The sequence below is a fragment of the Acomys russatus genome, chromosome 25 (assembly GCF_903995435.1).
Source record: "Acomys russatus chromosome 25, mAcoRus1.1, whole genome shotgun sequence".
Taxonomy (NCBI): Eukaryota; Metazoa; Chordata; class Mammalia; order Rodentia; family Muridae; genus Acomys; species Acomys russatus.
The window spans coordinates 11,522,973-11,547,808 of record NC_067161.1 but is presented as its reverse complement, the minus strand read 5'-3'; the positions used below and the strand labels follow the sequence as shown (position 1 = coordinate 11,547,808).

Below are 24,836 nucleotides of genomic sequence, written 5' to 3'. Positions count from 1 at the left end.
CGGCCTGATACCTTAGAGCCGGCTATGAGGGCGATGCCGATGGACAGCTTGCGCTTCATTCCCCCACTCAGGAACTTGGACTTCGAGTCCCGCTTGTCCTCCAGGCTGAGGATGTGCAGCATCTGCTTGACCTCCTCAGGACACTTCTGCAGAGACAGGCCCTTAAGCTGAAAGACAGGGGATGAGAGGCTGTAAGGCAGGTGGTGCTGACAGGAACGAAACCATCCCAGCAAGCTCTCTAGCTCAAGAGACGTCTTCCTGTGCTATCGCTGGACACTGCTTGTCCCTCCACGATCACCCTTGCTTTTATGGCATAGCTCCTCAGAACAGACTGCTGTGAGGCTCAGGGCACACAGGGGCAGCTGCAAGGAGGGAACAGTCACCATCCATGTGTCCCTGTCACCCACAGACGTACCTGTGCATAGAAGTAAAGATGTTCTGCAACTGTCAGGTTGTCAAACAGGACGTCGTGCTGGGGACACAGGCCCAAACTCTTCCGGATTTGAACCATGTCTTGGGAAATTTCGTACCCGTGAATATATGCATGTCCACTGGTAGGGGGAAAGAGACCTGCAGCCAAACCAAGGACCCCAAATCCACCATGAACACCTTGTTCACTTGTGCAAGGTACAGTGTCCTCCCTGACTCCCTTCATGTGCCCCCTCATTTTACTAAGGCTTCTATCAGAGTACCTGGACCCCCTCACTCTCCCATGTGAGGTTCTGTCCAGCAGGGCAGAGGCAGCCAGACGACGGGGGCCCGGCTCTGTGACAAGGCACACACCACTTTGCCATAAAGAAAAAACTCATTCTCATTTTCTCTCACACGAGTGTGTGTAGGTCCTGGACCCATTATTGTCAAACGCTCCGCTCTCAACACCAAGGTGTGTGCTACTCACAAGCACCTTAGTGTTTCAGGAAGACGGGAATAGCTTCAGACGGGTGGAACACACTAGGGATGAAAAGTCCCCTCCTTCCTTCCTCTTGTCCCTTGTCCCCGTGGGTACTGGGACTGAACCTAGGGCTCAGTGAATGCCAGACAACCACTCCACCACTGATTCGTGTCCCTAGCCCAGCACAGGGGGATCGGAGTCAATCAACATGGGTGGATCTGTTCCTCCGTGGCTAGAGAATTAGTCTTATTTGTTTTTGCTGAACTCGCCAGGTTTGGGGCATTCACAGGCAGAGGCTGAGAGTAGGGTGGGAACTGCTTAAAGGCTCCTTGTATGTTCCCCTGGGCCACAGGGTTAAAACGTTACAGGGAAAGACTGAAAGCCATGTGAGAAAACAAAGCTGAGGCTGACGTAAACCATCCCAAGGGAAGGGCCCGCCAGGCACAGACGGACAGACGCGGTGTCCCCTCTCACCTGTTAGCATGGACATCGTCGTGGTCTTCCCAGCACCGTTGTGACCCAGTAGGACTGTTATCTGTCCTTCGTACAGGTTCAGGTTCAGGTCTCTGATGCCCGTCTTGTCCTTATTACCCACTTGGAACACCTGCAGGTAAGGCAAAGGGCTGCTGTGACTTCCTGGGGCCCTAAGGCCTTCCTTTTCCTTTGAAACATGACCCTAATATCTCAGGACACTAAACAAGGTACTGCGAATCAACACACAGAACAGAACTGTGGGGCAGAGGCTACATCCCTCTGTTAGTCCCTACATGCCCTTCCTGTTGTCACTGTGCATCCACTGTACATGGACTGAGAAGCTCGTGACAGGTGGCGACAGGTGCACAATGCCACAACACAATGCCAGCCAGCACGGGGTCAGATGCGGAGGGAAGGTGTGCCCTGCAGAGTGGCTTAGGAACAGCTACAAGAAGGGGACCCTATCCTCCTCCGACAGATGCTCAGGACAGCTGGAGGGGGGCAGGCCTGGAGAGAGCGCCTGCAGCTGACCAGTCTGCCCTCAAGGCCTCACCTTGGACAGATGCTTGATCTTGATTCCCGCAACCAGGTCCTCCGGCTCTGCTTCAAAGTACTCGGTTCTGAGAGCTTTTTCTGGGTTACTGTCTTCTTCCTCTTTCCCTACGACAGTTCTTGGACTCCCACACCAGTAGGAGGGCTGGGATGGAGGCACATGGGTGCCACAGTCATTAGTATCAGTCCATTTCATTTGTGATCAACAAAGTAATTACCACTGACACACTAAACGTGCTTAACGGCACAACCTGAGTCTTAACCACCACAGGGCATATGGTTAAGGAGACAATACCATCTCAGACTGAATTCCAGCCTATTTCCTGATTTGGCTATACCTGGGAGGGCTCTAACTCTTGCCTTCCTAGCCTGGCAAATGGGCACAAGAGTGGACTGTTGTGAAATTCAGATTAAACAGAGAGAAAAGGGAACTTGTCAATTGTATGAAGAGATATTATTGAACACTCCAGTCCAGAGTACTGTCAGGCCCCAAGGGGAAAGGAGCTGTGTCTCAGGCCTCTCTCTGCTCACCATGTGACAGGCTCCCTGTGGACAGGGGCACTGGAGAGGAAGGTAAGGATGTGTTAGTTCTGTTCCCAGTGCACAGAGGCACACATTGCACTGTTATCCCTGGACACACAACTCACATTTAAAGTGACTTTGAAGTCAGAATGGATTTCACATAATAAAAGGCAGTAGTTTAATGGTGGCATGTCCCTCCGCAGCTATAGACAATAGTATTGTCTGTCTCTATAAGTGTCAACTTGCATTTGATGAAACACAACAGCTGACACTTGACAAATACTTGCTGAATCAAAAATAAATAAATGACAAAAGAAGCGGAGCTAGTTATCAATCAGAAACTGCTAGTGTGTGACGGTGAAACGTTACATGGGGATTCTACATAGTCATGACAAAGTTCACTCATAAAAAAAGCTATATATTTAAGTAAACCTACATTTCTAAAATAATGGATTTATAAACATGGCTAGATAAAAATCTAAAAAGACTGTATAAATAGACACATAGGTTCATATACTTGTTAGAATTAAAAAAAAAACTTTCCAGTCTGGTTATAATGTATTTTTATTTTGTTTGTTTGTTTGTTTATTTGAGGAAGGGTTTCTTTGTGTAGTGCTGGCTGTCCTGGAACTCAGTCTGTAGACCAGGCTGGCCTCGAATTCTGAGATCCTCTTGTCTCTGCTTCCCAAGTGCTGGGACTAAAGGTATGCACCACCATGGCCCAGCCATATGGCTGACTTTTCTTTTGTAAAAAGGTTTGGTTATTTATTTATGTCTTTCTGTTTGTTTGTTTTGGTTTTTTGTTTTTGTTTTTCGAGACAGGGTGTCTCTGCATGGCCTTGGATATCCTGGACTTACTCTGTAGACCAGGCTGGCCTCAATTCGCCTGCCTCTGTCTCCCAAGTGCTATATTTATCTATTTATTATTTATACAATATTCTGCCTGCACATATGCCTAGATCCCAGATGACAGCACCAGATCTCATTATAGATGGTTTTGAGTCACCATGTGGTTTCTGAGAATTGAACTCAGGACCTTTAGAAGAATAGCCAGTGCTCTTAACCCCTGAGCCATCTCTCCAGCCTCATATGACCCACTTTTATTTTTATTTTTATTTTTATTATTATTATTATTATTATTATTATTTTTTTTTTTTTTTTTTTTTTTTTTTTGGTTTTTCAAGACAGGGTTTCTCTGTGTAGCCTTGGCTGTCCTGGACTCGCTTTGTAGACAGGGCTGGCCTCAAACTCACAGTGATCTGCCTGCCTCTGCCTCCCGAGTGCTGGGATTAAAGGCGTGCGCCACCACCACCCGGCTATGGCCCACTTTTATCAAGCCAATTGTCTGCAGGGGCCAGGTAGGGAGGACACTGAAAGGCTAGCACCGTCAAGTTGACAGCATCTGGAATCACGTGGGAGACAAGCGGCTGGGCATGTCTCTGAGGGAGCGTCTAGCCTGGGGGCTGGGGAGGGAAGACCCACATTACATATAGACTGTATCATCTATCTCATGACTAAGAAAAGGGGAAAGGAGCCGAGCACCAGTGCCCAGGATATTTGCTTCCTGGACTGCGACCCTGTGCAACATCTTGTTTCTGTTGCCATGCCTTCCCTGCTGTAAGAGAACCTCTCCCCGCAAACTGTAAGCCAGAACGAAGCCTTCTGCCTTACGATGCTTTGTTAGTTGTTTTGTCAATGAGAAAAGTATTAACAGTGCCACAGCCAGGTGTTAACAGTGTCCTTTTCTGGCAGTGGGAAGCGCTATCTATTTTTGAAAAGTGTGCCCACCCACAATAAAGCTTCAGTGTTTTGTAGGCAGAAAACCCAGTAAGAGACTTGTTTTTATGCTGGGGATATAGCTCAGTATTAGAGTGCTCGCTTCGTACATGGAAGGCCCTGGGCTTTTAAGCCTCTGGATTGTGATTATTTGGTGTTTTGAGACAGGGGTTCTATGGGTAGCTCTGGAACTCACTCTGTAGACCAATCTGTCCTCAAATTCACAGAGATCTGCCAGCCTCTGCTTCCCAAGTACTGGGATTAAAAGTATGTGTCCCAGCCAGGCGTGGTGGCGCACACCTTTAATCCCAGCACTCGGGAGGCAGAGGCAGGTGGATCTCTGTAAGTTCAAGACCAGCATTGTCTACAAAGTGAGTCCAGGACAGCCAAGGCTACACAGAGAAACCCTGTCGCGATAAACCAAAAAAAAAAAAAAAAAAAAAAAAAAAAAAAGTGTCCCTTGTCTCGGACCCTGGAGATAAGGCAGGTCTTCATCTCTTTGAACAAATCTTAAGGGCCCTCAGGACACATGCACAGGTCAGAGTTTTCTATCCCAGGCCTATGCAGGTGTCATGCTCTGGGACTCAAAGGGGTCCCAAGTGAGTGCTGGGGACACCACTGTCCCCCAAAGAAGTGGCCTGCTTGAAGAACAGGGGCATCGGCACTCACCATAAGGAAGAAGTACCAGGGCTGGGGCACGCCAAACTGGCCTGGGAAGACAGCCTCCACATACCAGGTCACCAGGCCATAGAGTACCGAGTCCAGCAGCAGCATCCCCAGCACTTGTCCAAAGCAGAAATCGTCATCCACGTTGACAGGGTTCATGAGGTCATGCCACTGGATGCCAGTGCCTGGAGGACCCATAGGAAAGGAGTCCTGAACTATATAGGCTGGATGGGAGGGGCGAGACCCTGCAGCCATTGACGGCACACGTACTCATGCGTGCATGCGTATTTTCCCTGCGCTGTCACTGTGAAGTCAGTATGAGTTTCTTCCTGAGCTTTGTAACAAATCTGGTAACTTTTTTTTTTTTTTTTTTTAAGATTTTTATTATGTATACAGTGCTCTGTCTACATGCCAGAAGAGGGCAGCAGATCACATTATAGATGGTTGTGAGCCACCATGTGATTGCTGGGAATTGAACTCAGGACCTCTAGAAGAGCACTCAGTGCTCTTAACCTCGGAGCCATCTTCTCCAGACCCAAATCTGGTAACTTTTAAGTCTTTTTTTTTTTTTTTTAAACAGAGTCTCCTGTATTCCAGGCTGACTTCAGACTTACTATGTAGCTTAGAACTTCTCATCCTTTTGTCTCCACTTCCCAGTGCTGGTATTATAACTGTGTACCGCCGTCACCCTCAGCTAACACCGCTGCCTTAGGGACTGAACCCTAGGTAAACATGACCAACTGAGCTACATCCCACCCCGTCCCCAGTCAACTGTCTTCAAGTCTTGAAGACAACAGTAAGTTAAAAGAACCAGTAAATTGCAGAACTTTCTTGTAAAGTGGAGCTGGAAAGATGGCTCAGAGGTTGAGAGCCATGGCATTTCTTCCTGAGGACCTGAGTTTGATGCCTGGTGGCTAACAACGCCCTGTCACTCCAGTTCCGGGGATCCAGCTCCCTCTTTTGGCCCATGTGGCGCACAGACATGAATGCAGGCATCACACACACAAACATACACACATCATACACACATCTTTAAAAGTTTATGAACTGACTAGATGGGTTTGCGTTTCACTTGTTACATGCATACAGACTCATGTATATATGCATATGTATATATACACGTGCACAACTGCACACACATAATATTTGGTGTCAGGTCAATGTAACCAGCGAAACTGGGAGAACTCAAAACTAATGTGAAGCTCTATAAAGCTCATGATACATCAGTGTCGCAGGCCACGCAGGCATGGACCTAAGTGTCTCACAGCTGCTGCTGGGATGGACATGTCTGCTCTACAGCCTTGGTGAACACTTATGCTCAAAACAGCTAGAGGTTGTCTGTTTTGTGGCAGCGCATGCTTTAAATCCCAGCACGCGGAAGGCAGAGGCAGGCGGATCTTTGAGAGTTCAAGACCAGCCTGGTCTACAAAGCAAGTTCAGGACAGCCAGGGCTAAAACAGAGAAACCCTGCCTTGACAAGCCAAATAAATAAATAGATAAATAAATAAATAAATAAATCTAAAACAGAGAAACCCTGCCTTGACAAGCCAAATAAATAAATAGATAAATAAATAAATAAATCTAAAACAGAGAAACCCTGCCTCGACAAGCCAAACAAACAAACAAACAAAAGAACAGAAAAGAAAAGCTCCTACGGCCAGGTGGTAGTGGTGTACACCTTTAATCCCAGCACTTGGGAGGCAGAGGCAGGGGCATCTTTGTGAGTCGAGCCCAGTCTGGTCTACGGAGTGAGTTCCAGAACAGCTAAGGCTGCACAGAGAAACCCTGTCTTGAAAAACAAAACAAAAAGTCACTATGTAACTTAAAAAAAAAAAAAAAAAAAAAAAAGGTGTCATACAATGAAGTTCCTCTTTGGAAATGCCCTTTCAGATTTTAATACTAAAAAAATAAACAACCACTGATTTTTATTATTTTAAATCATGTGTGGCTAGGCATGCATGTCTGCATGTTACTGTGAGTTCAGATGCCTGAGGAGGCCCGGGTGTCAGCTCCCTGGAGCTGGAGCTGCCTGACATGGATGCTTGGAACCAAGCTTGAGCTCTGAAAGAACAGCAGGTGCTCCTGAGTATGGAACCGTGTCTCTCCAGCCCGGAAAAAGCTTCTTAAAAAGTGTTGGAGAATCAGAGGAAGGACAGCAAGTAGCCAAGAAGAGACTTGATACCCTATGAGAATATATAGGGGGACGTAATCCCCCTCAGGAACAGTCATAGGGGAGGGGAATAATGGGAAAATGGGGGGGGGGGAGGAATGGGAGGATACAAGGGATGGGATAAACATTGAGATGTAACAAGAATAAATTAATAAAAAAAAAAAAAAGTGTTGGAGAAAAAAAAAACATAAAAAAAAAAAAGTGTTGGAGGCAGCTGGGTGTGGTAGCGCATGCCTTTAATCCCAGCACTCGGGAGGCAGAGGCAGGCAGATCGCTGTGAGTTCAAGGTCAGCCTGGTCTACACAGCTAGTCCAGGACAGCCAAGGCTACACAGAGAAGCCCTGTCTCGAAAAACAACAAAACAAAGTGCTGGAGGCCTTGGAAGTTTCTGCTAGTTTACACAGTCTACACTCTATCAGCAGGCTACTAATGCTAGAAACACAAACGGCACATCCTGACCTCTTGATCTTCCTGCCCCCACCTCCTCGGTGCTGGGATTAGACATAATTGTATTACCACATCTGGTTTTATGCAGTGCTACAGAACACACCCAGACCTTCATTAATGTTAGCTGTTTTGCTGTGGTTGTTTGTTTGTTGTTTTTAAAAGCAAGACAGGGTTTCTTTCTAGCGCAGGTGTGGAACTAACTCACCATGTGGTCCAGGGTGGCCTCAAACTCACGACAATCCTGCTTCAAGTTCCTTAGTGCTACGATTACATTGCTCAGTGGCATGGCCTTTAGTTGTCTGCTAGAAATTTAGTTTCCAGGGAAACAGTGTGGGAGACAGCCCTCACGACGGACAAAGCTGTAATGAGAAGGGTCCTGCAGGAATGGTGCTCCTCTCTCTCCATCTCCTGCTCTGTATGGTGCCATCTTGGAAGCAGACACCAGGCTCTTGCCAGGTATCACATTTCGAGACTTGCCAGCTTCCAGGACTGTGAGAAATAAATTCCTGTTCTTCATAAATTACCAAGTCTCAGGTATTTTGTGATAGCAATACAAACCGACAAAGACATGTGACCAGAAGGATAAGAACGTTTGGCCTAAGAGAGCATCTGGGCAGGGAGGAGCCAAGGCTATCTTATCTTAAGTGATCCCAGGTGAGTCCTTAGAAAGGCGGCTTATCAGCTGCGCAGTAACACACAGCTACTCACCTATCCTCACCCCTCCTGGGATCAGGAAAAGTGGGGCCAGGTCCCAGGCTATGGTCCTCTCTCCAGGGTTCTCTGTGTGAGGGGTTCGATCTACCCAGAAGTCACATGGGGCCTTGCCATAAGAGGAGTCTACTGATCTTCAGAGGCTCGGAGCCCCTGAGATCCGAGTTTCCATGATGGGCTTTACAAAAGTAGAAGGACACAAGTCAAAGCCAGGCGCAGCAAGTGTTTTATTTGTCCTCCGTGATGTTTCAAGTCAGGACATTTCACAAAAATCCGGAAAAGATTTCCCTGAGCTTTGACTGGGTTCCCTCTCAGGATCCCTGCCTCCATCAGCAAGTGCTGCAGGGGGTACTAGGGAGCAGGGCCTGCTAACCACTCACCGAAAGCTGACTCAAAGACCTCAAAATTCCCTGGCTTTGAGGTCTCTTGTGCAACAATTCTGAAAGTGTCAAGAATAAAAAGAGCTGACAAGATGATTTGGGGGCAAAGGCCCTTTCTGCCAATTCTGATGACTTGAGTTCTATTCCTGGACTCACGTGGTGGAAGGAACTCATACTGTGAAAGGACAGAAGGACTCCAGTAAGTTCTATGACCATCACACACACTCTGTGGCACATGTATGCTCCTGTGTACAAAAACTCATTCACAATAAAAATGTAGCCAGGCAGTGGTGAGGTGCACCTTTAATCTAAGCACTCTGGAGGCAGAGGCGGCTGGGAGTTTGAGGCCAGCCTAGTCTACAGAGTGAGTTCTGGGACAGCCAAGGCTACAAAGAGAACCCTGTCTTGAAAAACAACAAGCCGGGCATGATGGTGCACGCCTTTAATCCCAGCACTGAGGGAACCAGAGGCAGCAGATCTCTGTGAGTTTGAGGACAGCATAGTGTACAAAGCAAAAGTAGGACATTCAGGAGTAACCCTGTCTGGAAAGAACCAGAGAGAGAGACAGAGAGAGACAGACAGACAGACAGGGAACAGCAAAACAAACAAAAATGTAATTTAAAGAAAGTTTTTAAAGAGGATGGTAAGATGGCTTAAGAGCATTTGCTGTTCTCCCCAAAGGACTAGTGTTGAATTCCCAGCAGCCACATCAGGTGGTTCACAATCCCTTGTAACTTTAGCTCTGGGGGATCTGATAATCTTTTTCTTGATTCTGTGACACCTTCACTCACATGTGCACAACACACACACACACACACACACACACACACATGAAAATAAAAATGCAGCCGGGCAGTGGTGGCACATGCCTTTTAATCCCAGCACTCGGGAGGCAGAGGCAGGCAGATCTCTGTGAGTTCGAGGCCAGCCTGGTCTACACAGTGAGTCCAGGACAGCCAAGGCTACACAGAGAAACCCTGTCTTGAAAAACAAAAAACAGAAGTAGGAAGAGACTCAAAAACCAATTGGTAGAAGCCGCTGGACCGAGCAGATGGGGGTCCACCATCTCTCGGCATTTTAGCTCTTACTTGTACGTGGTTCCTAGTGCCCTTATCTGAGCTTCTTTCCCATCAGCCTCACACTCAGTGCTTGTTGCTGATGAAGGCCTAGCCCAGTTGGGCGTTCCAATCAGCTGGCTTTCCACCTGAGGTGAGTGTCACTGCTGTGAACCCTTTCGGCAAGCCGTACCCAAAGCTGTAAATCAGCAAATGGTGACATGAGGACAAGGCTTACCTTTGGCTTCGAATTTTCCTATGAGCTGTGCTCCCATTGCCATGGCGACATTAGACAGGAGACAGGACAGGAGCTTTTGACTCAGTGTCATCCAGTTGTACCGAGGAGCCACGAAGAAGTAGGGAGTGTAGGTGAAGAAGTACAGGAAGCCCCCCACGGCGGCCGCCATGTTGGCTGTGGGGAGAAGGAGCACAGGGCTGCTGCTGTCAACTCACTGGGAGACTTGCAGGAGGGACAGTTGTCCGACAGGGCCCCGCCCCACCCAAACCCCAGCACCGGCGGGCTGCAGCTTCTTTTGGCATTGTTGGGCCCCTCTTGCAGGTCTTCTGCCCACCTGAAGCAGTCCGATACAGAAACGTGTATACATCCAACAGCCTGGTGACAGCCGTGTCGCAGAGTAGCAACTAAACTACTACTGCAAGTATGTTTTCAAAGCAGTAAGATTACTTAATAATCACAGGGTGCTATGGACTTCCTTGAGACACCAAATTTTAGGGAAAATTTAAAAGCATTTAGTTATTACTAAGAGACATTTAGTTTGTATTTGTAGATTCCAAGCCACCAGAGATCCAAAAACTACTGGATGCTCTCTCTCTGTCTGACAGAAGGTAGCATGGGAGAAGACAGCCAAAAGCGACAAGCTGAACACAAAGTCAAAGAGCAGAAACAGCCTGGAATGTGCTAGCCATCATGGGGGGCTGGGGGGAGCTCAGGCTTTTGTTTCTAGTAGCCTCAGCAGTGCACAGTGTGCGCACTCGCCTTCTGCCGATCCCCCTTTGCTCTCAAGCATGCCACCCCTCCTCCTCAGCCTGCAGCAGGTGCTCTGCCCCCATTCACTGTCCAGCTTCCTCCTGGGGTTCCAAGAGGCTCTGTCACAGGTGTCAATGTTGCTGACCTGCTGACCCTCGACCTTTCGGGGGTTCTCTCTTCCGACAATGCAGCCTCTGGGTCATCAAAATATAGACCCTTTGACCCCTTAACTGCTCAGATCCCCTTTGCGTCCCTCGACTTGGATCACCCCAGTCCGCTGGCCGAAGGGGAACAACAGGACTCACCTTTGCTGAAGAAGGTGCTGACCATGAAGCTGAAGGAAATGGAGGCGATTGCAAAACACAGCAGGAAGGCCAGCACCAGGGAGGGGTCGCTGCTTGACAGCACTGCTACGCCCTTCTTCACCTGCAGGGTAGGCCGGCCCAAGTGGCAAGGGGAGGCAGAAATGGACCAGGGGGGGCCTAAAGGTCCAGGTCACAGGAACACTGCTGGACGGGAAGGGTTCCCTGCCTCAGCCAATGGGAAGCCCTAGTATGTCTTCTCCAGCAGTGGAGAGACTTGCCCTGAGGTCAGTGGCCTGAGTGTTGGGGCCTCTGTGCCCTCTTCTTTCCAGAGCCCTCATGGAAGCCACACTTACTTTGACACAGAACAGCAGAGTCATGAAGGAGACCACGATGAGGAAGAACAGGAAGAACATGAGGAACCAAGCACTCCAGTGTAGCCAGCTGCTGAGCCCCATCATGCGCATGTACTCCTGCGAATGGCAGAAGGCATCACCCAGCCAGGCCACTATCCCATCGTCTGCACACTGGTAGCTTTTCCTCACAGCCCCATGTGTGCCAGTCCGCTCACACAAATACAGTGCCATATATAAAGCACAAGGGTAGACCGGGACTCCTGTGCTGTAGGGCACACACAGGATCATCCAGCACACATGAGGGGAAGGAGAAAGCTGTGCCCTGTCACACTAGCTCTTGTCCTGTGGCTCTCAGCCCTGTAGTGTAAGAATCTAGCTTTTTCCTATCTTTTATCAGTGTCACATGCTCCCTGTCTGGGAGGCTATCCCCAATAAGTCAATTCAGTATTAATAGCCCTTTCTTCCTAAGTCATGATGGGCTGACCCCTCCCCCAGCCCACTATGCAGCAGGGCCTGGCTTTGCTCTGCTTCATGAGGGCTACCTTCCCACTGGGCCCACTAAGCTCTGTCATGCCAGCAAACGCCTTTCTCTGCTTGTGCCTCATTCAGGCCTGACACAGGTACCCAATAGATGTTAAGCTGGTGAATCCTCTGAGTCCTTCAGGGATGCCCTGCATGCTGCAGAGCAGATCCACATTCCCGCAGTGTGCTCCCAAGTCCTCCCTTTCCTTGAGCCGAGTCCCAGAAGGCACAGGTGTGGCAGCTGGCTGTGGCAGCAGCCAGAGTTACCCAGCCTGGCTCCTCCCCGCCTGTTGGCAGAAAAGACTCTGCAGGCCACACTGACCACACTGATGGCAGCCTCTTGGGCTGTGACCAGTTTGTGGCTGGGGACATGCGTTAAGAGACCTGGGCATCCAATCACCTGCCTTCCCACTTCGAAAGGGAAGCCCAAAATCCTTTTAGGGAAGGGTACTTCCTGTCTTTAGAGGAACAGGGTAAGATGGTGCATGGCAACTCTGGCCATGCCTTCCTTTCTTACCTGCTTATCAGGACAGGAAGTACCCTGAGGAAACCCAGCTCCTCACTGACCAATGCTGCCTATGGGTTCTAGGACTCCACAGCTGGACTGCCAGAGTCTGAGTACAATAAAAAGTCAGCTCTTGGCTGGCAGTGTGGCTCAATGGTAGAGCCCTTGCATTCCTGAGACCTTGAGTTCCATTTTCATCACTGAAATCAAACAAAACCTCCCAAACCAGAAGGATCTTGGAGGAGCCAGGGGAGGGGGAAAACATAATCAAAATATATTATATGAAAAATATTAAAGAAAAAAACCAAAACAAAAGTTAGAAATATAATGTAAAACAAAAACAAAAACAAAGAACAAGCAACGACAACAAAACAAGTCAGGAGTGGGGTGGTGCACACCTTTAATCCCCGCACTCAGGAGGCAGAGACAGGCAGATCTCTGAGTTCAAGGCCAGCCTGATCTACGGAGTGAGTTCCTGGACAGCCAGGACTACACAGAGAAACCCTGTCTTAAAAAACCAAAAACTAAAACAAAGAAAAAACCCCCAAACAATCAAAACGAAATTCCTGGAGTGCTGCCTGGAGAGCAGGTAGAAGGCCTGGCCGCCGTCAGACCCTCAGCAGAGCAGCCTGCCCACACTGCAGCCTGGATCCTACCGTTCCAGCATTGCAGGAAGGAGCCCTGGCTGATGGCAGCAGCCTTGAGTCAGGCCAGTTCATTTGAGGGAGTCCGAGGACCCAGCATGTGGCTGTGCCATTCTCGAGCTGACTTGCTGACATACTGCAAAGCCATGCACAGAGGGTTACCTTTAGTTTTCTCTCCTTCTCCTGCACCACAGCCCGGATGATGGTGAGGGAGGTGTAGATGAAGCTCAGGATGAGCAGCAGCGGAAGCTGGTACTGGATGGCAATGAGGAATGGGTCTGAGATGTATGGCGGGAACGGGAACCTCTTGGTGATCACCGTGAGCTTCTGGAACAGCTGCTGTGCAGAGGCGTTGGCATGGTAACGCATGATGGCTTTGTCTACAGCATGCTGCACTGCCAGGAAGCCTTCACGGATGTACCCTGAGTTCAGAAACAAGAGGACGGCTGTGTCATGGTGCTGCTCACTAGAGAAGGGTGTGCTCTGAACAGACAGGGCTTCCCTGGGTGCACAGATGTAGGGCCAGAGGAGGCAAAGGGTAACTTCACCTCACTCTATGGACCACTAACAGCATCTGACACTATTCAGTGGCCCCAGAGAAGAGAGAGCGTGCCTCCTATTACCAGGTGACACTTCTTCATACTTAACCCACACAAGATCATAATCACATTCATATTTTAAAAACAGCTCGATATAGGACTAGGGAGATAGTTCGGTGGGTCCGAGCACTTGCTACATAAGCACGAGAACCTGGCTTTGAAGCCACAGCACCCTCATAAAGGCTTCCTATGCATGTCTGTAAAGCCCAGCATTCCAGGGTGGCACCAGGCAGATCCTGAGAGCTTATTGGCTAGCCAGCTGAGCCAAAATGGTGAGCTACAGGTCCAGTAAGAGACGCTGTGTCAAAGGTGCCAAATGATAACACTGGCCTACCCATGAGCACGGTTGTACACACACACACTATACACATGCACACACTAAACACATTACATATACTACACACCACACAGGCACACACACACACCAGGATACACTACACACTATACACATGCACACACTATGGACTATACACTAAACACATTACATACACTATACCCCATACACACACACACACACACACACACACACACACACCACACTAAACACCAGATATAAACTTGGTGGGAGAGAGATTCTGTATACCACAAATTCTCTTTTTTTTTTTTCCCACAAATTCTTAAATTAGAGGCTGACTGAAAATTCTCAACAGATAAAACTTAGGCTAAATAGATACCAGGAAAGAAAACATTGCAATTGAAAACAGGAGAAATGGGTTGGAGAGATGACTCAGTGGTTAAGAGCACTGACTGCTTGTCCAGAATCCTGAGTTCAATTCCCAGCAGCCACATGGTGGCTCACAACCATCTATAATGTGATCTCATGCCCTCTTCTGGCCTGCAATGGTACAAGCAGGTAGACCACTGTATACATAATAAATAAATAAATCTTGAAAGAAAGAAAGAAAGAAAGAAAGAAAAAGGCAAACAGGAGAAACAAGGATAACTAGCAAGGTGTGAAGAACAGGAAATACTTCTTGTATTTGTTGAGAGGGCCAGGTCTTGAGTGTTGCCCCAACAGTCTAAGAGTCAAGAGGAAGAAGCTAATGGCCCAGGTGCTAACTGTGAGTCTAGGTGGGAGGTGGCTGAGGTGAGACAGAGGCTGAGATCCTTGCCCAAATGGAGCCAGAGAGGATCTGGTGAGAGGCAGCTTGAAACAGCAGGGGTTAGTCTGTGTTTTAGCAGCTCTGGTTGTTGGGAATCTGACACAGGCTTAACTGAGAGGCAGTGCCTACTGGGCTGTGCTCGGGGCAAGCTGCTCCTTTTCCAGTTTGTCCTCATCACCTATACTCCTTGGCTCACAGTCCTTCCTCCACCGTTAACACCCGCGAGGGGGTTTGGCTGGTACTTTCTTCTGCAGCCTTTGTCTACTCTTGTGTTTGTTTGTTTGTTCATTCTCTGTGACAGGCTTTCTCTGTGCAGCCTTGGTTGTGCTGGACTCGCTTTGTAGACCACGCTGGCCTTGAACTCACAGAGATCTGCCTGCCTCTGCTTCCCGAGTGCTGGGATTAAAGGCGTGCGCCACCATACCTGGTGCCTTCTACTACTTTTTTTTTTTTTTTTGGGTAAAGAACAATTTTATTCCTAGGAAAATAAGGATGACACACAACTCCACATAGCCAACATTGCAAGAGGATCAGTGATCTTTGACACTTGTTCCATTCATACATTGCATGCTTGCCTCAGCCCTCACTTCAGCTTGGACTAAGTGAAGACATGTCTAATTTTCCTGGCATGGCTCCATGCCTTTAGGCCAGACACCAGATCTGGGTGTAGAGCCAAGTATGGCACTGCTAACAGAATCTTTAGATAAAGACATCACCATCAGGAAAACCTGGGAAGAGTAATAAGGATCCTGCAATTACACTGGCAAATATCGGAGAGTAATTGAAATAATTTTGCTATCTTGAATCAGCTGACTAGCAGGCTTAACTGCCCTCTGTCTCAAACAGGCAAAGGCTCTGATGGCTAGGATGGGGCCAGCTTAGGGATCATAAACTTGACCTACTTCAGCTGCCTCCTCTGAACTTTCCAAAGGGTCTTAAATAAAAAGCTCAAAAGGAAAGGGGCCTGTAGGAGTATCAAGCACAGTGCCCTAAGGGATACAAGGGGAAGGGGGGAGGGGGGGAGAGGAGAGAGAGAGAGAGAGAGACAGACAGACAGACAGACAGACCCAAGGAGGAAGTGGGTTTAGGATTGAGAAAAGGCAGCCTGAGGTCCCAAGCTCCCAGCCTCACCACAGAGCGGGGAATGGGCATGAGAACACAGACACAGATATCCTAAGACACAAAACTGTCTAGCCACCTGGGTTCCAGCCTCTAGAAAAGAAAAAAGCAAAAAAACTAACCGCACCCCTAACACAGGCTACCAAGCGCTGCCATCCCTCTGTCTCACTCTGGCTTTATGATCATAACGTCACTGGTGTGTGACAAGGCCAGTGCAGCAGCAGTTCTCATTGGACACTTCGGAGCAGCTCATGCTGTCCTTATAGGACAGACAGAAACACTTAGGCCCAGGGAGCCACATAGCTGGCGAGGGGTTCAGCTGAACATGGGACCCCGGAAACTTTGTCTTCCAGGTCATGCCTTCTCACAACATTGCTGTTTTCTCTTCAAGTAACTGCCTGCTGCTTGCCCACATATTGTTTTCTCAGGAGACCACCGTGGGGCTCAGCAGTTTTCATCATCCTAACTTTGTGGCGACTTGACAGTCTAAGGCGGTGTCTCTCAGCCTGAGGACTGAAACTTCTTTGTGGGTCACATATCAGATACTCACATTATGACTCATAACAGCAGCAAAATTACAGTTATGAAGTAGCAACAAAATAATTTTATGGTTGGGGGGGTCACCATAACATGAGGAACTGTATTGAAGGGTTGCAGCATCAGGAAGGGCGAGGACCACTGGTCTAAAGGCATGATGCCATCACTCTGTAATCCATCACTTTTTCTCAGGGAGAATGTTTGTGATCATCAGTAAAACCATGAGAAATATTGTTGTGCTATAGGCTCTCTTGTTCTTTCAGAGTGCTCTGGGGGACATTCTTTTTTTTTTTAATTAAAAAAATATTTTTAGCCAGTGGTGGTGGTACACGCCTTTAGTCCCAGCACTCAGGAGGCGGATCACTGTGAGTTCGAGGCCAGCTGGTCTACAAAGTGAGTCCAGGACAGTCAAGGCTACACAGAGAAACCTTGTCTCAAAAAAAAAAAAAAAATCCCCCCCCCCCCCCGGGACAGGGTTTCTCTGTGTAGCCTTGGCTGTCCTGGACTCACTTTGTAGACCAGGCTGACCTTGAAGTCATAGATATCCACCTGCCTCTGCTTCTCGGGTGCTGGGATTAAAGGTATGCACCACCATGCCTGGCATTAAAAAAATAAATCTTTTTTACATGAATAGGTATTTTGCAGCATATATGTCTGCATACCACGCACATGCCTGGCCAACTGGAATGGGCATTACATATGGCTGTTAGCGGCCATGTGGGTCTTCTGGAAGAGCAGCCAGTGCTCTTAACCTGAGCCATTTCATCATCCCTGGGACATTGTCAGTGAGTCTGAGGCATGGGCATCTGGGACTAAAGTAGGATTAGAAGTGACCTGCCATGTGCTGGTGTTGTAACCTTCCCACTTACCCCAGCAGGCTTTCGTGGATTTCTAAACAACCTGGAACAGCCTTTCACAGGTTTGGACCACCATGCCTGGTTTATGACATTTTCCTTTTGTCAACTACTGCAAATGTTGGTGATAGGACTTTTTCTTTTGGGGGAAATTTTTGAATTTGTACATACTGAAATCTCTCAGTCTTGTCCTCTAAGATTTAAAATTTTTCTTAAAATAATTTTATGTGTCTGGGTGCTTTGATTGCATGTTTGTCTGTGCACCACATGAGTGCTTGCTGTCTGTAGAGTACAGAGGACACATTAGAGTTCCTGGAACCGGAGCTACAGGTATCAGACACCATGTGGGTGATGAGAATTCGCCCCAGTCCTGTGAACCATCTTTCCAGGCCCAGATTTTTCTTTCTTTCTTTCTTTTTTGAGACAGGATCTCTCAGCTGGCCTGAAACTTACTACGTAGAACAGGTTGATCTCTAATGCATAGGAATCCGCCTGCCTATGCCTCCCACTGCTGACACTCAAGGCATGTACCACCATGCTTGGCTTAAGGGATATTTTTCTATTGCTTTCAAGAAACAAGACAGGCTTGAGGAACTACAGCCCAGCAGTTGTTGCCATGGGCAACTGGTGTGATAGATGGCTGCTACTTCTCCTGAGCTCTGGGTCTACTGAGCAGCACACAGCCTCTCCCGGCCACACCTCTCCTGCTCATCCTAATTCATTTCCCACACTTAAAGACCCGTACCAAAGCCTTAGCCTTAGTATCTCTCACCCGGCTCGCCGCCATCAGGGGATGAAGGCTCCCTTGGTCCAGGGCTTGGGAAACGAGGAAAAAGAGAAGTGGTGCGCCAGCCTTCAGTCTCCTTTAGAAAAGTATTTCCCGTCTGGGTCCACATGTAATTTCTTCGTGTGCAACTGAAGCGTAGGTGGTATTTCACCTGTGGAAACAGAATTGACAGCCAAGCGTTCCGAAGGGTCCAGACTGTACGGTTCATGCCTGAGAGCCATAAGGGGGTTTCCTCACTAGAGTGGTGTTACCAGGAACTCACCATGCCCTGCCCTGAAATTACCCTATTTTGCCTCAAAGTCTCAGAGGAAGTCTTTTTATTTTTTTATTTTTTATTTTGGTTTTTCGAGACAAGGTTTCTTTGTGTAGCCTTGGCTGCCTTGGACTCCCTTTGTAGAACAGGCTAGCCTTGAACTCAGTGATCTGCCTGCCTCTGCTTCCTGAGTGCTGGGATTAAAGGCGTGCGCCACCACTACCCAGCTTTTTTTTTTTTAATGATTTACTTATTTGTGTTTTATGTGCACTGGTGTTTTGCCTGCATATATATCTGTGAGAAGGTGTTGGGTCCCCTGGAATTGGAGTTACAGACAGTTGTGAACTGCCATGTGGGTGCTGGGAATTGAACCCGGGTCTTCTGAAAGAGTCAGTGCTCTTAATACTGAGTCATCTCTCCAGTCCCAAAGGGAGTCAGTCATTCTTCCCAGAGGGGACAAACAGGGGTACTAGGGGTGCTTATGGGAAGTTTGTAGCCACTAGCCTAGCCACCTCTCTCTCTCTCTCTCTCTCTCTCTCTCTCTTTTTTTTTGGTTTTCAAGACAGGGTTTCTCTGTGTAGCCTTGGACTAGGTTTGTAGACCAGGCTGGCCTCAAAATCACAGCGATCTGCCTACCTCCGGCTCTCCAGTGCTGGGATTACAGATGTGTGCCACCACACCCAGCTTTTTCTTTTCTTTTCTTTTCTTTTCTTGAGACAGGGTTTAACTCGTGTATCTCTGCTGGCCTAGAACATGCTATTTAGAGCAGGATAGTGTGAACTCACAGGGATCCATCTCCCTCTGTCTCTCTAGTGCTGGGAGTAAAGGCATGTGCCACCATGCCCAGTAATATATTTTCGATGCCACATATGCAGGATCAATGATATGAGACAGTGGCTCAGTTTTATTAACGCCCAGAAAGCAAAGACCTTCCTTTATCTCTTTAGACACACTTAAGCCCAAAACATACGCTCTTTTCTTCCCTATCCTAGTTGGTTCTATTTAAAGAAGACCAGAGGACCTTTTGTGAAATCCAAAAGTGAAAGGGGCCTGAGGGTGGGGCGTGGTGGCGTGGCGCACACCTCTAATCCCAGCACTCAGGAGGCAGAGGCAGGTGGATCACTGTGAGTTTGAGGCCAGCCTGGTCTGCAAAGCAAGCCCATGATAGCCAAGGCTACACAGAGAAACCCTGTCTCAAAAAACCAAAAAAGAAAAAAAAGGGGGGGGCAGGGAAGGGGCCTGAAACAATTGTCTAGGGGTGGGTAGATTTAAAAAGCTTCTCTGGGTTGAGGAGTTAACATCACCAACCTCCCTTAGTGGGGACTGAATATCATACTGGTCCCAAAGGACAGTCTGGTGACTATTCTCAGGCAGGTGAGGGTTAAGGAAAAGTGTATTTGCAGGTGTAGGGGGTTCCAAGGGGACACTGAGGCTTAGCACTACGTGTGCGTGCGCGCCTGTGTGTTTTGAAAGCCTCACCGCCAGTGGCAGGGGATCCTTGCTGTGGTTGAAGGTGTGCTCAAATACGACAGCTGCCAGCACGTTGGAGGAGTGGTTGTCATATCGAATATAGTCCTCGAAGTCCCTCTCGGAGGGAAAGCCGTGCACTGTGGATGAAGCAGGAAGCCACACGTTGCTCAATCACCCCTGCCCCTTCAAAAGCCTGGCAATGCGAGGGCACTTCAGATAAAAGACAGCATACTGACAAGATCGCCGAAAGCTCTGGAAACCCTCAAAACTAGAGTGGCTTTTGTCTTGGCAGAGACTTAGGCTGCTGAGGCCAGCAGAACTGCCCAGTGGGGCTAAGCACTGGACAGCAGTTATCCTTACTGCTGCAGTCTGAATCAGGGTGGGTGGCAGGATGGCAGCGGGGCCAAGTCACAGAAAACTGTACCCGAGCAAGGCCAGGGGCCGCAGTCTATGGCAGCCATAGTGCTCTCTCCTCATCCCCACTCCTCATGCCCCAATCACGACAAGCTTTATTTTTATGTTTTTTTATTACCATTATATTTAGACAGGGTCTCTCTCTATAGTCCACAGCCCTGGCTATCTTAGAACTCATGATGTAGACCAGGTTATCCTCAAACTCACAGAGATCCACCTGCCTCTGCCTCCCAAGTGCTGAGATGACCTCTATTCCCCGCCCCCCCATGCCTCCTTTTCTATTCAGAGCTTTGCTGTAATCATTCGGTGGGGTAAAACAAGCCATGGGAAGTACGTGCCAACAGGCAAAGGGGAAAGGGACAACAGTTTCATCTTGAAAGCAAAGATGTAGAAAAGGAGGCTAGCACACACTACCTGGGCAGTCTCTCCACAGGCCTCCAGGGGCTTTATTCGGAGCGATCTCCTTGAAACCCCATCCCAGGAAGGTTATTTGTACTATGTACTCAAACTGTGCTCGGCTCTCAGAATTAAACAGCTTTCCTGGACTGAGTCCACCTGCCTGCCTCTGTTCTCACAAAGTGTGACCGTGGAGCCTGATATCACTGCCACTGCCACACATTTCTTCACTGGGCCCCTCAGCACTGGACAGAGGGAAGGCCAGGCCCTTGAGTCTCATTTTTTGTGATGAGACAAGGTGGCCCAGGGGTTAATAAACGTAACGGCCAACATGACGGGTCACTGAGTGTGGACTCAGCTTTCACTGCATCCAGCAGTCTGAATCCTATGCACAGCTAGAAGTAAGCAAGCCCCAAGAACCCTGCTAACCTCCTCTCCCCCACGGCCCGGGTCTCACCTCTCATGTTGATCACTAGTTCCCTTTTCACTGTCTCAGTGATGGTCCTGGCAGCATCGCTGTGGGAAGGGACGTAGGCGAGCTCCCAGCTATCCCCAGGTGGCGGGAAAGAAAAGAAGAGGGGCAGCTCCTGGATGGACTGGTCTGGGTAAACAGTGGCATTGGGCACATTCTCTGACTGGATTTTCAAGCGAAGCCAAATCAGGATCCCAGAAAACAGCAGGGGCAGGAAGAGTTCCAAGATGGTCACCAGAACCTTCCGCTTCTACAAGAGAAACGACCACCCTGTTGACAGCGGCATCCTTGAGGGCCCTCCCTGAGGGATTCCTGGATGACTGGTCCTTGAGCCTGAACTCACCTTCAGAGTATAGTTCTTCCAGAGCAGGAGCGCCAGCTGCCGCAGCACCGCCATCCTCCCACGGGCTCAGGGCCAGCACCAAGCAGAGGCCCAAGACTTAAAGATGGAAAACAGTGCCATGAAAACAGACACCATGGTTACCTGAGGAATCGCAGGGCCCTTTCCTCTGTATTTTCTCACCTTCCTTTCTGCCACCTTAATCCTCAAACACTCCCTCAGAGGAAGGCATGCCTTCTGATGCCCCAAACACACCCTCCTGTATGTCCAGAGAGTGCACACACTTTTGGGGCAACTGCTGTGTTTCTCCACATGCTTTATTACATCGTATTTATTTATTTTTGTATGTATCCACGTACAAATGCCATGGCATACATGCAGACAACTACTTGAGAGCATGAGGGTTTGGAGGATCAATTTGGAGTCGAAGGCCCTTCCCCGCAGGAGCTCTCTCGCCCGCCCAACAGCAAGCATTTCATGTGCTTTCCAACTGCTGCTGTGGTGCTGTGGTGTTTATTACTGGACCAATACCACTCAGATGCTGTAGTTGCTATGTACATCTGTTACGGTAATTTGGATCCGTTTGGCCTGCTACATAGCAAAATATTCTGACTTACAGAATTCCCATCCTTACTGTCTGGTTTGGGTTTTTTTGTTTTTTGTTTTTTGTTTTGTTTTTTTTTTTTTTGAGACAGGGTGTCTCTGTTTAGCCCTAGCTGTCCTGGAACTCTCTTTGTAGACCAGGCTGGTCTCGAAATCACAGCAACCTGCCTGTCTTTGCCTCCTGAGCGCTGGGCTCAAAGGCATGGGCCCTGGCTTTACTCTTAACCTATATAGAACCAGTAAAAGGAAACTCAAGGCTGGAAAGGAGACTCAGCAGGCAAAAGTGCTTGCAGCCAAACTTGAGAACCAGAGTTTGGTTCCTGGGACATCGGTAAAGGTGGAAGGAGGGAACTGACTCCTAAGCTCCACACGTGTACCATGGCATGCCCATACATACACAATAAACTAACCAACTGAAATGAAATGAAAACTCAACTTAGTGTCCTGGCTACAGGTCGTTCTTAAGACTTGTGAGGACTGTGGGGAGGAAGGGAAAAGCAGAGAGCTAGGACTGGGGCCTTCGATGGCCTTGGAGCCCAGCGGTCAGGCAGCTGTGTAAGTGACAGTAATCAGACACTAATCCTTCCTTGAATGGAAGGGCCAGTTTTTCCTCTTCCTACTACAAGTACTGGAAGCCACGTTTCACTACACACGACCAGCCCCCCTCTCTCTCACATCCCCCTTACTAGGATAGGCTCTTGCTATGTAGTCCAGGCTGCTCTTGACCTCACAGTGATCCTCTGCCTCAGCCTCCTGCCGGAATTATAGGCATCTGCCATCACCCTTAACGTAAGAAAATGCACCCTAAAGGCATCTCCCCTATATTACATATAAATGTTAACATTTAATTCTGGAACCCACAACCGGAGGGAAACATCTGCTAAGAGTTTATCAAACAAGTGATAGTGAAACCAAAACTTAGGAAGGTTGTCACTTTAGACTCCATGCTGCTTCCCGAGAGGACCAAGTTCAATCCTCAGCATCCACATCAGGAAGCTTACAACGGCCTGGAAGTCCAGGTCCAGGGAATCCAACACCTGGAGCCTCTGAGGGCACCTGCACTCAACAGTGCGAACACACAATTTAAAAAGAGAAATCTAAGCCCAGCACAGTGGCATACACCTGTAATCCCAGCACTCGGGGAGGCAGAGGCAGGTGGCTCTCTATGAGTTCGAGGCCAGCCTGGTCTACAAAGCAGGTCAAGGACAGCCAAGGCTACACAGAGAAACTCTGTCTTGAAAAACCAACAGCAACAACAACAACAACAACAAAACCTAAACATCTTGAAAACAGATGTTAAACATTAGCACTAAAAATCTTAACATCTTAAAAACATATACTAATTTATGCATTGAAGGTGGTAAAGAAATTTCACAAATTTAAAATATGGATTGTTTTTGAGACAGAGTCATGCAGTGTAGCTCAGGTTGCCCTCAAACTTGTGCTACCAGCTCCTGATTAAGGCAGGAGCCACCATACCCACTTCTAAAACATGAAAAAAAAAAAAGAAAAAAAAAAGCTATGGCAATTCAAAGTGTCACTAATTGGCAACTTGGTAAATTACCTCAAAACTTTTATAATTTTAATTTGTAAGGGCTCCAGGTAAGGTTTGTCTGTTATAGCTTGTATGAGGTGGGTATTCTACCCACAACAACAAATGTACGAATAAGTGGGTTTTTATTTTTATTTTGTTATTATAATTTATTCACATTACATCCCGATTGTTATCCCCTCCCTCTTATCTTCCAGTTCTCATCCTCCCTCCCTCTTTCACTCTCTTCCCCTCCCCTAGACCTCTGAGGGAGGCCTCCTCCCCCACCATTTGATCACAGTCTATCAGGTCTCATCAGGGTAGCCTGCATCCCCTTCCTCTGTGTGCCCCCAAAGCTGTCCCACCAAGGGGCAGTGATCAATCACAGGCACCAGAGCTCAGTCAGAAGCAGCGCCCTCTCCCACCTCCCCCCACACACAGAGCATGAGCCGTCCATCAGCTACGTCTGAACAGGGGGTCTAGGTACTCTGCGTGCACTGGCCTTGGTTGGTGCATCAGTTTATGTGGGGCCCCCTGGGAAGTATATTTTTAAAACTTCACCAAAGCCAGGCACAATGGCACACACCTTTAATACCAGCACTCAGGAGGCAGAGGCAGGTGGGTCTCTTGAGTTTGAGGCCAGCCTGGTTTACTGATCAAGTTGCAGGACAGCCAAGGCTACACAGAGAAACTCTGTCTCAAAAAAATAAAAAACAAAACCCAAACTTCACCAGGCTAGGGTAGTGATGCATGCATGCCTTTAATTTCAGCACTTGAGAGGAGACAAAAGCAGGCAGATCTCTGTGAATTTCAGGCCAGCCAGGACTACATAGTCTGAAAAAACAAAAAACAAAAAACAAAACAATAAAAAACCAACCCATAACCACCAACCACCAGCAATAAACCTCCTACCAATAAGGCCTTAAAAACAACTATACATGACTGATAAAAAGGGGCAGTGATTTAATGACATGGTAAATCCTGAGGTTATTTTTTAATGTTATTACATTTTTACTTATTTGTTCTGTGTGCGTGCTGTTTGGAGGTGCAAGTCAGAAGACCCCTTAGGGAGCCCATTCTATGTGGGTTCCGGAGGTCAAACTCAGGCCATCAGGTTTAACAGCAGTGCCGTTACCCACTGAGCCATCTCTCCCTCCCTGACCTGTGTTTATGAAAGGCTGCCATAAACAGTGCAGCTGAGAAGGGGACCAGGTGGCTCTGGTTCAAGCTGATCCAGACCGGCTGAACAAGATGAATTTTCTCCCTCCACCAGAAAGGGCTACCCAGAGGTCACAGTTCAAAGGGCTTTGCAGCTCAGGATATAACTCAGGCTGTAGCCTGCTTGCCAGGGAGGCATGCAGGATGCTCTGGGCTTAATCCCAAGCCCTGTATAAAA

General features: G+C 48.3%; 1 protein-coding gene across 1 annotated transcript in view; it reads right to left on the bottom strand.

Moving 5' to 3' along the window:
* Positions 1 to 24,278, bottom strand: part of LOC127207848 (phospholipid-transporting ATPase ABCA3) — a 50,366-nt gene extending 26,088 nt beyond the window's left edge. The window contains exons 1-14 of the mRNA XM_051167221.1: positions 24,199 to 24,278; positions 21,310 to 21,405; positions 20,952 to 21,216; positions 19,694 to 19,821; positions 17,947 to 18,112; positions 13,125 to 13,384; positions 11,292 to 11,408; positions 10,939 to 11,059; positions 9,884 to 10,057; positions 4,886 to 5,067; positions 1,920 to 2,063; positions 1,367 to 1,496; positions 416 to 570; positions 12 to 167 (exon numbers count right to left, since the gene is read on the bottom strand). Of these exons, the coding sequence (XP_051023178.1) occupies positions 12 to 167; positions 416 to 570; positions 1,367 to 1,496; positions 1,920 to 2,063; positions 4,886 to 5,067; positions 9,884 to 10,057; positions 10,939 to 11,059; positions 11,292 to 11,408; positions 13,125 to 13,384; positions 17,947 to 18,112; positions 19,694 to 19,821; positions 20,952 to 21,216; positions 21,310 to 21,363 (2,052 nt within the window). The 5' untranslated portion in view covers positions 21,364 to 21,405; positions 24,199 to 24,278. The remainder of the gene's footprint in view (positions 1 to 11; positions 168 to 415; positions 571 to 1,366; positions 1,497 to 1,919; positions 2,064 to 4,885; positions 5,068 to 9,883; positions 10,058 to 10,938; positions 11,060 to 11,291; positions 11,409 to 13,124; positions 13,385 to 17,946; positions 18,113 to 19,693; positions 19,822 to 20,951; positions 21,217 to 21,309; positions 21,406 to 24,198) is intronic.
* Between the last annotated feature and the right edge of the window lie 558 nt (positions 24,279 to 24,836).